The 15818-nt window shown below is 42.7% G+C and overlaps 1 protein-coding gene across 2 annotated transcripts in view; it reads left to right on the top strand.

Moving 5' to 3' along the window:
• ARNTL2 (aryl hydrocarbon receptor nuclear translocator like 2) overlaps positions 1-15818 on the top strand; it is a 101889-nt gene that overhangs the window by 72425 nt on the left and 13646 nt on the right. For both annotated transcript variants that reach the window (XM_040435725.1, XM_040435733.1), the window contains exons 3-8: positions 809-847; positions 1377-1534; positions 8212-8291; positions 9381-9473; positions 10439-10556; positions 11297-11440. In XM_040435725.1, the coding sequence (XP_040291659.1) occupies positions 809-847; positions 1377-1534; positions 8212-8291; positions 9381-9473; positions 10439-10556; positions 11297-11440 (632 nt within the window). The remainder of the gene's footprint in view (positions 1-808; positions 848-1376; positions 1535-8211; positions 8292-9380; positions 9474-10438; positions 10557-11296; positions 11441-15818) is intronic.

A 15818-nucleotide genomic window follows, 5' to 3' on the forward strand; every position in this document is an offset into this window, starting at 1 on the left:
TCCAGGTCACTCTGGATAGGTCATCCATATCAGATTGGCGGGGGCAGACTCCTGGCACCCCTGCCGATCAGCTGTTTGAAGAGAAAGCAGTGCTCGTACGAGTGCTGTGTTCTCATTGTTTACCAGCTCACCATCGCAACCACAGTGGTGAGCAGGTGATTTTACACCTCTGCTGCCTCATTCACTTCAGTGGCTCCTTCCTATTCACTGATCTGATATTGATGACCTATCCTGAGGGTAGGTCATCAATATTAAAAAAGTGGACAACCCCTTTAACTGTCTGCCCATTGAATACTTTGAACTGATTCATGTATTGGAACGGTTCTGGTTTGCCATACTTTGCTTTGATATGATCATGCCTATCTTTTTGTAATGGAATTGTAACTTCGCTACTACTTTTGCTGAATCTGCCATATGTGCCATGTGCTTTACATGATCTTTTAATAAACCCCGTTTACAAAAAAAAAAAAATCGGGATGTTCAGCTCTTAAAATAAGCCTTGAGACATGACTTGGATATCAAATGAGGTGAGATGAGGTGCTGGCTTATAGGTCATGTCTCAAGGCTTATTTTAAGAGCTGACTTACAGGATAGCTGCCTTACATCTGGTGGCATTAGAGGCAGAGCTTGATAAGAGCTCATTTGCATACCCTCTTCCCAGAATTCCAGAGGAGCATGTATGGTCTATAAGTCTCCTCACACTGATTAAGGTGCTCTCTCCCCAAGAAGAGTTAGTTCCCCCCTTACCCAAAAAAAATATGAACAGTCACTTCCTGCAGTTTACCGTTTCTTCGTTTGTTTCTCACAGAACCACTGAAGGATCAGACAGCAGCGATGTCCAAAGCAAGTAAGATATAAACTGCCACATTGTATGGCTTTGACTTTTATTGTCTTTTATTTATTTTTTGTGTTGTTTTCCTTATTCTTCCCCTCTCTTCCTCCTTGACTAATTTGTTGTTCTTTAGGTTTCCTCCCTTTTTTTTTTTTTTTTTTTTTTTTTACTCCTTAACACAATATCCCTTTTTTCTTCCTTTTCTATACTTCCTTACATTTCATATATTCCTTCATTTCTTCACTTTTATTTTCTTTTTATTCATTTCTTTACTTTCTTCCTTGCATTCCTTCCTGCCGTTGTCTTTCTTTGTTTCCTTTCTTCCTTTTTGTTCTCCATTATATTTTAAATTCCCCTGCTTTCTTACTCCCTTCCTTCCTCCTTTCTTGTTTTCCTTTTGTCCTTTTGTCTTTTTTTTATTCTTGTCCCTTCCTCCCTTGCTTTTTTTTACTTTGTTACCTTCCCTTTTTTAAAAAAAATCTTGTTGTCCCTCCTTTCTGCCTTCCTTTCTCCATTTCTCATTACTTTTAGTTGTTCCTTGCAGACAGGCTCACAGTGAAACAGAGAAGAGACGGCGGAATAAAATGAACACCTTGATCGAGGAACTTTCTGCCATGCTTCCCCAGTCGGACCCTTTACCCCGCAAGCTGGACAAACTAACGGTGCTGAAGATGGCAGTCCAGCACCTAAAGTCATTGAAGGGTATGTGAGTCCTGAACTGGGACAGTGACCTCTATGTGGTGTGCGCCTTGTATTCCAAAAACAGATCCTCTGTGGCAGGGCTAATCCGTTCTGAAAGAGATACAATCAGCAAATGACTTGTCGTGGACAGTAAAGCCTGCAGTTTTCAGGATTTTATTTCATTTTAATTCCCTCTTTAATAGCAATCAAATTCTGTGGTAACTGCTGTCTGTAACTTTTCTGCCAAATTCCCCCTTCTTTTGAATCAAATCGTTTTTATTGATTTTATAATATAATCATTTTCTGTAAACACTTATACATTTTGCCATGAAAAATACAAAAATAAAGTACAATAATAAATTGCATCATCAGACAAAATGCCAACTACAGCAGTAAGGAATAAACAATCATGGGTACCTGAAAATGTATACAAGATACATCATTAAAATAAGATATAACCCCAAACACTTTTTATGGCACAAAGCATATCCAATTAATGCTCTTTCCCCCCCCCTTCCCCCCCTACCCCCCCTTCCCCCCCATGAAAAGGAGTAAGAAAACTTCTGACATAATTTATAACACAATATGAGTATGAGACATCCAATCATTCCACAACTTCTCAAACTTCTGAGGACAACCTCTCTTAACAAACACACTTTTTTCCATAATCAACATGTCATTCACCCTCCTTTCAAACTCTTCGATCGTTGGCGGACTCCCCTGGATCCACCTCTGCGCCACCAGTTTCCTGGCCACATATAACAGTCTTCCCACCGCCACCTTGACCAACTCACTTCCTCCTATCTCCGACACATATCCCAACACACACGCCTTAGGATCCTTTTGCAATCTCAGCTCCAATTTGCGATTAATCATGTTCAGCACCTCATCCCAATATCTTCCTATGACAGAACACGACCATAACATATGTACCAGATCCGCTCCTTCCTCCATGCACTTCGGACACTTATCATCATTCCTAACCCCGATTTTTTGTAAAAATACTGGTGTTTTGTATACTCTGTGAATAATAAACAGCTGAGACAATTTAGCTTGCTCGCTTAAAGACACTCTAGGAACTGCCTCTAATATATCATCCCACTGATACTTGGAAACTGCACCCAAATCGCCCTCCCACTTCGTCATCCGCGACAGAGGAAACCCATCTAGAAACTTGTCCAGCAATAATGTATACACCTGTGATATCAATCCTCTCTTCCCCCCCCCTTTGGAAGAATAAGTTTCTGTACCACATCCATTTTAGCTATATTACACCCTTTCCTTGCCGTGGCCTCATAGGCATGCCTCAGTTGCAAATACTGATAGAACCACCTCTTGGGGACCTTAAACTCTTGTTGTATTTCCTGGAAAGATTTAAATACATTGCCCTCGGTTAGTTGACCTATCCTCTGTACCTCGTGGGATTCCCAATTCCTAAATCCTGACAAAGACGTGAATTCTGGCAATAGATTATTATTCCATATTGGGGAAAGCTCTCCAACTCCTCCCACACCTCTGAGCTGCTTCACCTTCGCCCATACTTTCTTCATAAGTTCAATAAGTAAGACTTTCTCTCTCCCTCCATGCATTCCCGCCCCCTCCAGTATACACATAAGATCTCGACTGCCCAACCAATGCTGCAGTATCTTGCCTGTCACATCTGGAACCTGAAAATCCATCCAGCCCTTAACCACCTCCGGACCGCCTAACGCAGATTCGCGTTCCGGAGGTGGCAGCCCTGTGCAGAGTCACGCATATATGCGTCATCTCGCGCGAGCCGAGATTTCCTGTGAACGCGCGCACACAGGCGCGCACGCTCACAGGAACGGAAGGTAAGAGAATGGATCTCCAGCCTGCCAGCGGCGATCGTTCGCTGGCAGGCTGGAGATGTGTTTTTTTTAACCCCTAACAGGTATATTAGACGCTGTTTTGATAACAGCTTCTAATATACCTGCTACCTGGTCCTCTGGTGGTCCCCTTTGTTTGGATCGACCACCAGAGGACACAGGTAGCTCAGTAATATGTTGCACCAAGCACCACTACACTACACCCCCCCCTATCACTTATTAACCCCTTATTCACCCTTGATCACCCTTGATCACCCCTGATCACCCCATATAGACTCCCTGATCACCCCCCTGTCATTGATTACACCCCTGTCATTGATCACCCCCCTGTAAAGCTCCATTCAGATGTCCGCATGATTTTTACGGATCCACTGATAGATGGATCGGATCCGCAAAACGCATACGGACGTCTGAATGGAGCCTTACAGGGGCGTGATCAATGACTGTGGTGATCACCCCATATAGACTCCCTGATCACCCCCCTGTCATTGATTACACCCCTGTCATTGATCACCCCCCTGTAAAGCTCCATTCAGATGTCCGCATGATTTTTACGGATCCACTGATAGATGGATCGGATCCGCAAAACACATACAGGCGTCTCCCTGGAGCCTTCCAGGGGGGGTGATCACCCCATATAGACTCCCTGATCACCCCCCTGTCATTGATCACCCCCCTGTCATTGATCACCCCCCTGTCATTGATCACCCCCCTGTCATTGATCACCCCCCTGTCAGGCTCCATTCAGACATTTTTTTGGCCCAAGTTAGCGGAATTATTTATTTTTTTCTTACAAAGTCTCATATTCCACTAACTTGTATCAAAAAATAAAATCTCACATGAACTCACCATACCCCTCACGGAATCCAAATGCGTAATACTTTTTAGACATTTATATTCCAGACTTCTTCTCACGCTTTAGGGCCCCTAGAATGCCAGGGCAGTATAAATACCCCACATGTGACCCCATTTCGGAAAGAAGACACCCCAAGGTATTCCGTGAGGGGCATATTGAGTCCATGAAAGATTGAAATTTTTGTCCCAAGTTAGCGGAAAGGGAGACTTTGTGAGAAAAAAATAAAAAATATAAATTTCCGCTAACTTGTGCCAAAAATTTTTTTTTTCGATGAACTCGCCATGCCCCTCATTGAATACCTTAGGGTGTCTTCTTTCCAAAATGGGGTCACATGTGGGGTATTTATACTGCCCTGGCATTCTAGGGGCCCCAAAGCGTGAGAAGAAGTCTGGTATCCAAATGTCTAAAAATTCCCTCCTAAAAGGAATTTGGGCACCTTTGCGCATCTAGGCTGCAAAAAAGTGTCACACATCTGGTATCGCCGTACTCAGGAGAAGTTGGGGAATGTGTTTTGGGGTGTCATTTTACATATACCCATGGTATATGTATGAGGTGAGAGAAATATCTTGGTCAAATGCCAACTTTGTATAAAAAAATGGGAAAAGTTGTCTTTTGCCAAGATATTTCTCTCACCCAGCATGGGTATATGTAAAATGACACCCCAAAACACATTCCCCAACTTCTCCTGAATACGGCGATACCACGTGTGACATTTTTTTGCAGCCTAGGTGGGCAAAGGGGCCCATATTCCAAAGAGCACCTTTAGGATTTCACAGGTCATTTACCTACTTACCACACATTAGGGCCCCTGGAAAATGCCAGGGCAGTATAACTACCCCACAAGTGACCCCATTTTGGAAAGAAGACACCCCAAGGTATTCCGTGAGGGGCATGGCGAGTTCCTCGAATTTTTTATTTTTTGTCACAAGTTAGTGGAAAATAATGATTTTTTTTTTTCCTTACAAAGTCTCATATTCCACTAACTTGTGACAAAAAATAAAAACTTCCATGAACTCACTATGCCCATCAGCGAATACCTTGGGGTGTCTGTAAAAAATGACCAGTGAAATCCGAAAGGTGCTCTTTGGAATATGGGCCCCTTTGCCCACCTAGGCTGCAAAAAAGTGTCACACATGTGGTATCTCCGTATTCAGGAGAAGTTGGGGAATGTGTTTTGGGGTGTCATTTTACATATACCCATGCTGGGTGAGAGAAATATCTTGGCAAAAGACAACTTTTACCATTTTTTTATACAAAGTTGTCTTTTGCCAAGATATTTCTCTCACCCAGCATGGGTATATGTAAAATGACACCCCAAAACACATTCCCCAACTTCTCCTGAATACGGAGATACCAGATGTGTGACACTTTTTTGCAGCCTAGGTGGGCAAAGGGGCCCACATTCCAACGAGCACCTTTCGGATTTCACTGGCCATTTATTACAGAATTTGATTTCAAACTCCTTACCACACATTTGGGCCCCTAGAATGCCAGGGCAGTATAACTACCCCACAAGTGACCCCATTTTGGAAAGAAGAGACCCCAAGGTATTCGCTGATGGGCATAGTGAGTTCATAGAAGTTTTTTTTTTTTGTCACAAGTTAGTGGAATATGAGACTTTGTAAGAAAAAAATAAAAAAATAAATCATCATTTTCCGCTAACTTGTGACAAAAAATAAAAAGTTCTATGAACTCACTATGCCCATCAGCGAATACCTTAGGGTGTCTACTTTCCGCAATGGCGTCATTTGTGGGGTGTTTGTACTGCCTGGGCATTGTAGAACCTCAGGAAACATGACAGGTGCTCAGAAAGTCAGAGCTGCTTCAAAAAGCGGAAATTCACATTTTTGTACCATAGTTTGTAAACGCTATAACTTTTACCCAAACCATTTTTTTTTTTACCCAAACATTTTTTTTTTATCAAAGACATGTAGAACAATAAATTTAGAGCAAAATTTATATATGGATCTCGTTTTTTTTTGCAAAATTTTACAACTGAAAGTGAAAAATGTCATTTTTTTGCAAAAAAAATCGTTAAATTTCGATTAACAACAAAAAAAGTAAAAATGTCAGCAGCAATGAAATACCACCAAATGAAAGCTCTATTAGTGAGAAGAAAAGGAGGTAAAATTCATTTGGGTGGTAAGTTGCATGACCGAGCAATAAACGGTGAAAGTAGTGTAGGTCAGAAGTGTAAAAAGTGGCCTGGTCTTTCAGGGTGTTTAAGCCATGGGGGCTGAGGTGGTTAAAGTGCTGGCACTGAGATGCCAGAAAATAAATCCAGGCATTAGGGACTGCCAAACCCCCCTCTGTCTTAGGGTATTGCAGCGTCTCTAATTTAATCCTTGCTTGGCCATACTTCCATATAAGATCTCTAAATATGGAATGTATTTTCTTGAACCTGTCTAGAGGGATCCAGACAGGAGCATTATTAAGTACATACAGCAGCTGAGGCATTACTACCATTTTTAAAAGGTTCACTCTTCCCACTACAGACAGAAAAAGTCTACACCAAGTTCTTACCTTAAGTCTGAAAGTAGCAAGCAAGGGGGTCAGATTTAGTTCTTCAAAGTCCAGCAATCTAGGCGTCACATACAGCCCTAAATATTTGAACTTGTTCACCCAGGGAATTCTATCATCCACTCTCTCCACTGAAAAGTCCTGTCCATCCACCGGCATCAAAGCAGATTTTTGCCAATTAATCCTTAGTCCAGAGAAATTACCAAATCTATCTATAAGTGACATGGCAGCATCCAAGGATGACCCAGTATCGCCCAAGAAAAGCAAGGTATCATCGGCATACATAGCCACCTTGTTCTGAACCTCACCGTATCTGAACCCCACAATATGGGGTGACAGGCGTATTAGGGCTGCTAATGGCTCGATGGCCAATGCAAACAATAAGGGCGACAGTGGGCAACCCTGCCTGGTACCTCTGGCCAGATTAAAATTGTCTGACAATCCCCCATTGGCTCTAATGCGGGCTCTGGGACTTGAATATAAAATTCCCCCTTCTTAACCATGGCTCATTGTTTGGATTTCTCTTTTATCTTGATAAGTAAATGGAAGGAATTCTATAATAAATAGTTAATGGTAGGGAAAAACGTTAAGACTATATTAGACAATTGAGTCTGCCGGCCATTGTCAGGAAGGATGCATTCCTTCCCATCAATCGCTAGCGGAGGAGACTGATGCTATTACATGCAGCGATCTTCTCCTCAGTATAGGGTGGAGCGATCACTATTGCCATCGCTCTTCCCTATACTGAATTATGGTTTGCCGGCAGCAGATCGTGATTAGACACCATGATTGGCCGCCTGCAAATGCTGATTTTTAAACATGTCAAAAGATTTGGATTGCCTGATGAACATTCATCGGGTAATCAGTGGCAGTATTAGACTGCTAGATCATCGCTAAGGAACGCTACTATGAATACTCCTTAGCGATAATCTGGCAGAAAATCTGCCTGAATATTATAGGCTTACGTTTTAACACATTATGTGATTATATAGAACCACATGCAGTTATCCGTGAACAAACAAATCCAGTGAATGTTGATCATTTTTTACTGTTTTTTTTCACTTTAACATTAAACACAATTTATACCTAAATTATAAGTAAGTATTTAGTAGAGATGTTATTGGCAGTAGCCTGTGGGGATACGTCTGTTTGCTCATAGATTGTAAGCTCTTGCGAGCAGGGTCCTCTTTCCTCTCGTTGTAATTATTGACTTGTGTGTTACTATGTTATTTCTGACTGTTTGTACATGAACCCCTGATCTGTAAAGCGCTACGGAATATGGTGGCGCTATATAAATAGATTATTATTATTATTTTTATTATGTTTGCTTTGCTGATGTGGACAGTGCAGAAGTACTCTAACTAAATACTTTTCATAGACACCAATGCAACAGCACCCCCAGTAGTCACGTTGTTGGAAATGCAGCAGTCTTGGAGCGTAGCATTTATCATGACTTATGGACCCTTTCATTTCAGGTTCCAGCAGCTCATTCACTGAGGAGAGTTACAAGCCATCATTCTTACAGCAGGATGACATAAAGCAATTAATTTTGACGGTTTGTCACTCATTGTTATTGGAATGTATAGGATTGGGCAGCAGGTAGACAGTGAGGATGGACAGGGATATGCTATGTGGCGCCTCCTGGGGGTCGGACGCTTCGCTGTCATGGGGCCGTAGAATTCCCCAGGCCTAAATAGTTGATTCTATAGTTGAGCCATTCTATTCATAGCAGATAATGACTTGTAAGCAACCTTTATTCAAGTCCTTGTTTACATCTGGTCTTGTATTAATTAATAAATAATGATTAACTCAGATATTTTCTTAACTCTGCCTGACATTGGTGTAATCTTGTAAAACCTTGGTTTTAGTTATTGATTAGTTCTCTAGTCACATCCAGTGCCAAATGAAATATTCTGCTGGTTACTGTTTCTGCCGTGTGACCCAATATCTGATCTGTAACTATATATACAGTGATGCTTGGAAGTTTGTGAACCCTTCAGAATCTGTAAATCAAATATTAGACTTGGTCATTTATTTATTGAATGATTCATTATCACATGCTTGTCAGTTGCAAAAATAAGTGATCCTTTGCTTTTAGTATCTGGTGTGACCTCTGGTGAGCATCAACAACTCTTCTTCTGAGGTCCTCAGAAATCTCCTTTGTTTGTGCAATGATACGCATCCACAATTGTGCAGTGAAGATCAGACTTTGACAGATTCCTGTTCTTTGAATAAAACAGGACCCCAACTTCCGTTGATTGAAAACACCTTACTCTAATTTCTAAATTAACTGCTAATCCTAAAGGTTCACACACTTTTGCAACTCAGACATGTGATATTGGATAATTTCCATCAATAAATAAATGGCCAAGTCTGCGATTTGATTATCTTTATCTACTTTTAGGATTTGTGATAATTTGATGTAGGTTTAGGTCAAATTCTTGAAGAAATATAGAGAATTCTGAAGGGTTCACAAACTTTCAAGCACCAATGTATATCGTCTGATCCCCACAATGCACTTTAGACAGCATAAAAATTCTGAGTGTAGCTTTGGATGTGGACGTAGAAGCAAACCTTATGAACAAAATGCTTACAAAGTTGGTAACAATTTTGGCTGGTAACTTGCATCCTCTTTGTATTATAGGCAGCTGATGGGTTCCTGTTTGTGGTTGACTGTGACAGAGGGAAGATCCTGTTTGTGTCTGAATCTGTCTCGAAGACCCTGAAATACAGTCAGGTGCGTTACATCTGCCAAGATCTGCACCCAGCCTATCTGTGACCTGGTTTCCCTTTCTCTAAACTCTTCACGCCCATTCAGCCCTTCAGAAAACTGTAACCCAGAAAGACGACTGGTCTACTTTTAATTGTGTCTCCTGCAGTCTTGTGTGGTTGACCCTTTATTCCTTTGTAACAGCATTGTTCTGTGCAGGGTGGAATAGATCTGGGGAAGTCAAAGCAAGTCAGTATATAAAAATGACTGCAATCGGGGTGAATGAAAGGGAGATGCTGCTGCACAATATTTTAAAATCCCCTTAGGAAAAAGTTGACCCACATTAAAAGATATTGCAGCTCTATTCTTACCCTGTAATTTAGAATAAGCACGGCAGAATATGAGTACAGCTCTGAAGTATAACACAAGATGCAATATGGGATTAGTACAGGATAAGTAATGTAATTCATGTACATAGTGACTCCACCAGCAGAATAGTGAGTGCAGATCTGGGGAATAATACAGGATGTAACTTGGGATCAGTATATGATAAGTAATGTAATGTATGTACACAGTGACTCCACCAGAAGAATAGTGAGTGCAGCTCTGGAGTATAATACAGGATGTCTCTCAGGATAATTAATGTATGTACACAGTGACTCCACCAGCAGAATAGTGAGTGCATCTCTGGGGGATAATACGGATGTAACTTGGGATCAGTATATGATAAGTAATGTATGTACACAGTGACTCCACCAGCAGAATAGTGGGTGCAGCTCTGGAGTATAATACAGGATGTAACTCAGGATCAGTACAGGATAATTAATGTGTGTAGATAGTGACTCCACCAGTATAGTGCAGGCTGTATTACTGAAGAGGAGTATATCAGAGGTCTGCAATCTGCATCTCTCAAGATGTTGGGAAACCACAACTCCTGGCCTGTTTAGTTATAGTTAAGAGTAGAAGTAATACACTCCTGTTTCCTATTTCAGGCTGATCTCAGAGGACAGAGTCTGTTTGACTATCTGCATCCCAAAGATGTTGCCAAAGTCAAAGAGCAGCTGTCTTCCCCTGACACCTCTGCGAGGGAGAAGCTAATTGATGCCAAAAGTAAGTCAAAAGTCTGCAGTAACGCTCGTCTTTTCCTCCATTGCGATTGTAGCGGACGCTCCGTTATGTTAAACCATTGAGTTAAAACTGAACCGTCACCATATCATCATCCATATAGGAATGTAGCAGATGTCCTCTAAAAGCTACCAGGTCTAATAATGCTTATTATGGCTGACTTCAGATTAGCCTCAAACTTACAATCGTCCACTCTCTACAATAGGCGAATCAGGGGTTTTCCAGGCATATGCAAGTAAACCTTACTTATTGTATAGTGACATATTCTGCTTTTTAGTAGACATGTGTTTTCCAAATCTCTGCTAGCTGTCTGCATACAGAAATAGCTATTAGCACGTAGCATGTTAACTATCGATTTATTTAGCTCACAGCTAAACAGTCCTGCTAATTTCCCTGGGTGCTGTTAATGCCGCCCCTACAATTTCTAGATATTATAAAAATTAGATTCTGCTGTCCGTTAGTATTATCAGGGAGTTCTGGGTGATGGCCAGTATGGTCACTATTACAACCTCCACGGGTCTTTTCACCCAGCTTTCCTAGAATCCTGACCATCCATTAGGCTTGCCTATATTGGAGCATGGATCCATCTATAGATAACTAGGTAAGGGCAGATCCCATTAGATTATTTGTATGCCTACGAGAACATAGCCTCCATCTATCTCTTCACCCTCGTCTATATTAATCCAGATGACAACTCACACAGTCTTTTTATACTCTTTGGAAAGCTGGATTGCAGGTGCACAATCACTTCCAGAATGACCGTTCTCGACTGCACTGGGGCTCCAGGCGCTCATTCTTCTGCCGGGTGAAGGTTGGCCGACCAGCAAGGAAAGAAGGCAGCGACTTCTTACCTGGCCCAAAGAAAAAAGGTGATTGGAGGCTTCTCAATGCCCATAATAGATTTCACTGCCGCGATGACCTTACATGACTGTAGGTTTCACTTGATCTCATTGTTTAGGGTAAAAATGGGTCTTGCACCATTGTTCATTTTGAGCCTCATGGTTCATGATTTGAATGCTGCAACTCTACTGAAGACTGACACATGGGAAAAATACTTGGGGAAAATATTGCTCTATCTTGATTGTAGCTGGTCAATGATCAGAGGTCTATTGCTGTCAAGAAACAATGGTTACTGCGTGCATCATGGACTTCCAGGGGTAGACAGCGGTAGTGTAGGTCCTCCAGGCCTCCTACACCAGCTGTTTACATCACCCACACTACCACTGTTTGCCACCAGAAGGCATTCCTTGCTAATTGTGTTCATTCATTACACTACCACTGTCTTCCACCGAGGGCTACCTATACCAACAGTTTACATTCCTTACACTACCACTGTATGCCACCAGAGGGCCCCCCCTATACCAACAGTTTACATTTTTTACAATACTACTGTCTGCCACCAGAGGGCCTTACATGCCAATTGTGTTCATTCATTACACTACCTCTGTAAAGGGGTGTTAAAGGGAATCAGTCATCAACTTTATGCTGACCTCACTGAGGACAGCACAAATTAGTGACAGAAATGCTGACTTCAGCGGTGTGTCACTTATGAGCTATAAGTAAGTGGTTGCTGAGAACCAACATCATAATCATTGCAGCCCAGGCTTTGAAAAGAGTCAAGTCTACCTGAGAAGAGTCCTGGTTATTATAATCTCCTGCTCTCTCGCCCATCTGCTGATGACTGGCAGTTCTCTCCTAGAGACAAAGGGAGAAAACTAGGTAGAGGACTGTCAGTCATCAGCAGGTGGGTGAGGAGAGCAGGAATTCATGAATAACCAGGACTCTTCTCAGGTGGCCGGGACTCTTTTCCAGGCCCAGTCTGCAATGGTTGTGATGTTGGTTCTCGGCAACCACTTACTTTTACCTTTTAAATGACAGACCGCTGACATCAACTCACCTGTCTGTACTTTATACTGCCGTTAGCATGGACAGCATAAAGGTGATGACAGGTTCATTAGCTTGGAAGAAATACATAAAGGGAATCAACAAGGTAAAAGAGGAGAGAATATTTAAAAGAAGAAAAACTGCTACAAGAGGACATAGTTTTAAATTAGAGGCGCAAAGGTTTAAAAGTAATATCAGAAAGTATTACTTTACTGAGAGAGTAGTGGATGCATGGAAGAGCCTTCCTGCAGAAGTGGTAGCTGCAAATACAGTGGAGGAGTTTAAGCATGCATGGGATAGGCATAAGGCCATCCTTCATATAAGATAGGGCCAGGGACTATTCATAGTACTCAGTATATTGGGCAGACTAGATGGGCCAAATGGTTCTCATCTGCCGACACATTCTATGTTTCTATGTTCTCTTTAAATGTATTTCAAGTTAGATTGATCGGGGTCCTACTGTAAGCCCCCCATTGGTCATGAGAACGAGCCCCATATCCCGCAGGGCCCTCTGAAATGCGAAGCAGCAGTTCAAAGTTACCTGTAATGAATGGAAGGTCTCAATTTAATATATCTCGTAGTCAAAGGAAAAAACAAATGGTGGCTCTCTCACTGTACCACTTCTGGATTGGTGCACAACCCCTCAGCACTCCCAATTGCTGATACGTAAGACTTTGGAAAAAACTTGGATAGGGGGTCACTCAAAATATCAGGCAAACACTTGGAGATGTATCCACACTCACTTTATAATACATAAGTTACACAATAATAAATGCTACATAAAACATATCGTAAAATACAATATAAAAAACCGCTGGTATCCCAAATGTCTGTTGAGATTGTAACCACAATTAGGGGACCTATTTCAATCTAGCTGGAGGCTGACTGTGGGTCCCAAATAGCCACAATAGGGATAAGAGTTCCTCAAGTTGCCGTTTTGAAGAAAGTCACTCTTGCATTTGTGGGTATAAAAGTACTAGAAAAGTGGATCAATTGTACGTTACCATACCGGACCTTCGGTGAAGTCTCCCGCTTCCAAATGTGAGGCTGTGTGAAGCTCAGCAGGCTAGTACCGCACTATGGTAGTCGCTTCCTGCTGTGACCTTCCAGGACCTTACGTGGCGTCCCACGTGGTTCACTGTTTGGTCATGTGCTGGTGACGTCTTCTGCGCGGAGATTTCAAATCACCTGTGTCCGGTTTGTTGGTATATTTCGTAGATGCTGCTTGGATAATCCCTCACTGTTTCCCAAACGCGTTTCGGGGATGAGCCCCTTCTTCAGTGGTAGAAGGGGCTCATCCCCGAAACGCGTTTGGGAAACAGTGAGGGATTATCCAAGCAGCATCTACGAAATATACCAACAAACCGGACACAGGTGATTTGAAATCTCCGCGCAGAAGACGTCACCAGCACATGACCAAACAGTGAACCACGTGGGACGCCACGTAAGGTCCTGGAAGGTCACAGCAGGAAGCGACTACAATAGTGCGGTACTAGCCTGCTGAGCTTCACACAGCCTCACATTTGGAAGCGGGAGACTTCACCGAAGGTCCGGTATGGTAACGTACAATTGATCCACTTTTCTAGTACTTTTATACCCACAAATGCAAGAGTGACTTTCTTCAAAACGGCAACTTGAGGAACTCTTATCCCTATTGTGGCTATTTGGGACCCACAGTCAGCCTCCAGCTAGATTGAAATAGGTCCCCTAATTGTGGTTACAATCTCAACAGACATTTGGGATACCAGCGGTTTTTTATATTGTATTTTACGATATGTTTTATGTAGCATTTATTATTGTGTAACTTATTTATTATAAAGTGAGTGTGGATACATCTCCAAGTGTTTGCCTGATATTTTGAGTGACCCCCTATCCAAGTTTTTTCCAATATCTCGTAGTCAGTTACCATTAAAACGTGATTGAAACAATAGGTCATTTTCTGATGACGCATTTGCTTTTAACTCCTTCCCAACACCCTCTGTACAAGTACAGCAGATGTTGGATCTTTAAAGATCAGCAGACACCTGGAGCAGAGTCCATGATGGGCATGTTAAAGTCCCCTAGAGGGACCTAAAATAAGTGTGGGGGGGGGGGGGAGGAATAAAAAACATTTTTTAAAAATTCAAATCATGATCTAAACCTTTTAAGGGAATGTGTCATCAGAAAATGACCTATTAAATCATAATTTTTGGTGATGTTGTTTTTTAATTTTTCATGTCAATATCTATATTTAAAGCACATCTGTCAGCAGGTTTGTACTTATAAAACTGGCTATTCCATGTGCGATTGGCAGCTGTGCAAGTGCCGGGGCCCGCTGCTCCTGGAGGGCCCCACTGCCCTGCTATGAGCGTTTCCATCAATACAGATGCAAGCGCTCATTGCTGGAGCACCAGGAGCTGCGGTCCTTTACTTCACTAACTGCAGCTCCAGGGATGTAGCTATCGGGGAGCAGTAGCAGGGCCTCAACATCAGACTGGGGCAAGGAGCATCAACAGCATGCAAAGGCCGGCTGCTGCTGTCCCCTTTACAAGCTCCTGTTCTGCGGAACTTCAGACTCGCTCCCTCTGCACTCCAGCAGAGCAGGACATGTTGCCTTACAAGCTTCAGACATGCCACCTCTACGTTGGATGTGCTGCCTGAGGTGGAGGAGAAACCCCAGCGGCTGAAGCAGCAGTGTGAGGAGATGCAGATTGTAAGTGCGTCTGCACTGTGACTGTCTCTTCTCTGTGGGACAGGAAGTGGTGGTCAGGGAGCTCTTCAAGCTGCTGCTGGATGCTGTATTAGACCAGCAGCTTCATGCTATTTAGTTGTTTTACTGCCTCATTAAGCCTCCATAGACTCCCTGCCCCACATATCCTGTCCTTCTTTTATCTCATCCTCATGGAGCCCCTGCTGTCTCCTTTCCTCCCTCACTTATCCAGAGCTCCTGTTGCACCCCTCCTACCTTCTATTGCTGCCTTGCACCAACTTCCTGCCACTCCTCCTTGTATGACTCTCCTCGGAGATCCTTCCACCTATTTGCTGTGTCCACCTCTCCTGTCCATGCAGTGCCCCAGTAACCTTTCTCACTCCTCTGCCTCTCATTATACTAGTGTGTAAACTGCATGCACCATAAGGACCTTCTAATGTCACAGGGTCACGTGACTGTGCCCCCCACTCTGTACTGTGCCCCCTTACACCCTGCATTGTGCCCTCTTACCATACCCTGTACTGTGCCCTCTTGTACCCTTTTATCCAGTGACTGTATGGCGGTGTTATCCAGTTACAGTATGGCAATAACTGTATCCCCTGGCCCCTTTTTTTGGGGTGGGGGGGAGATGAGCTGCAGTTAGGGTTCTTTCACACTTGCGTTCTTTTCTTCCG

The sequence above is a fragment of the Bufo bufo genome, chromosome 1, assembly GCF_905171765.1.
Source record: "Bufo bufo chromosome 1, aBufBuf1.1, whole genome shotgun sequence".
NCBI lineage: Eukaryota > Metazoa > Chordata > Amphibia > Anura > Bufonidae > Bufo > Bufo bufo.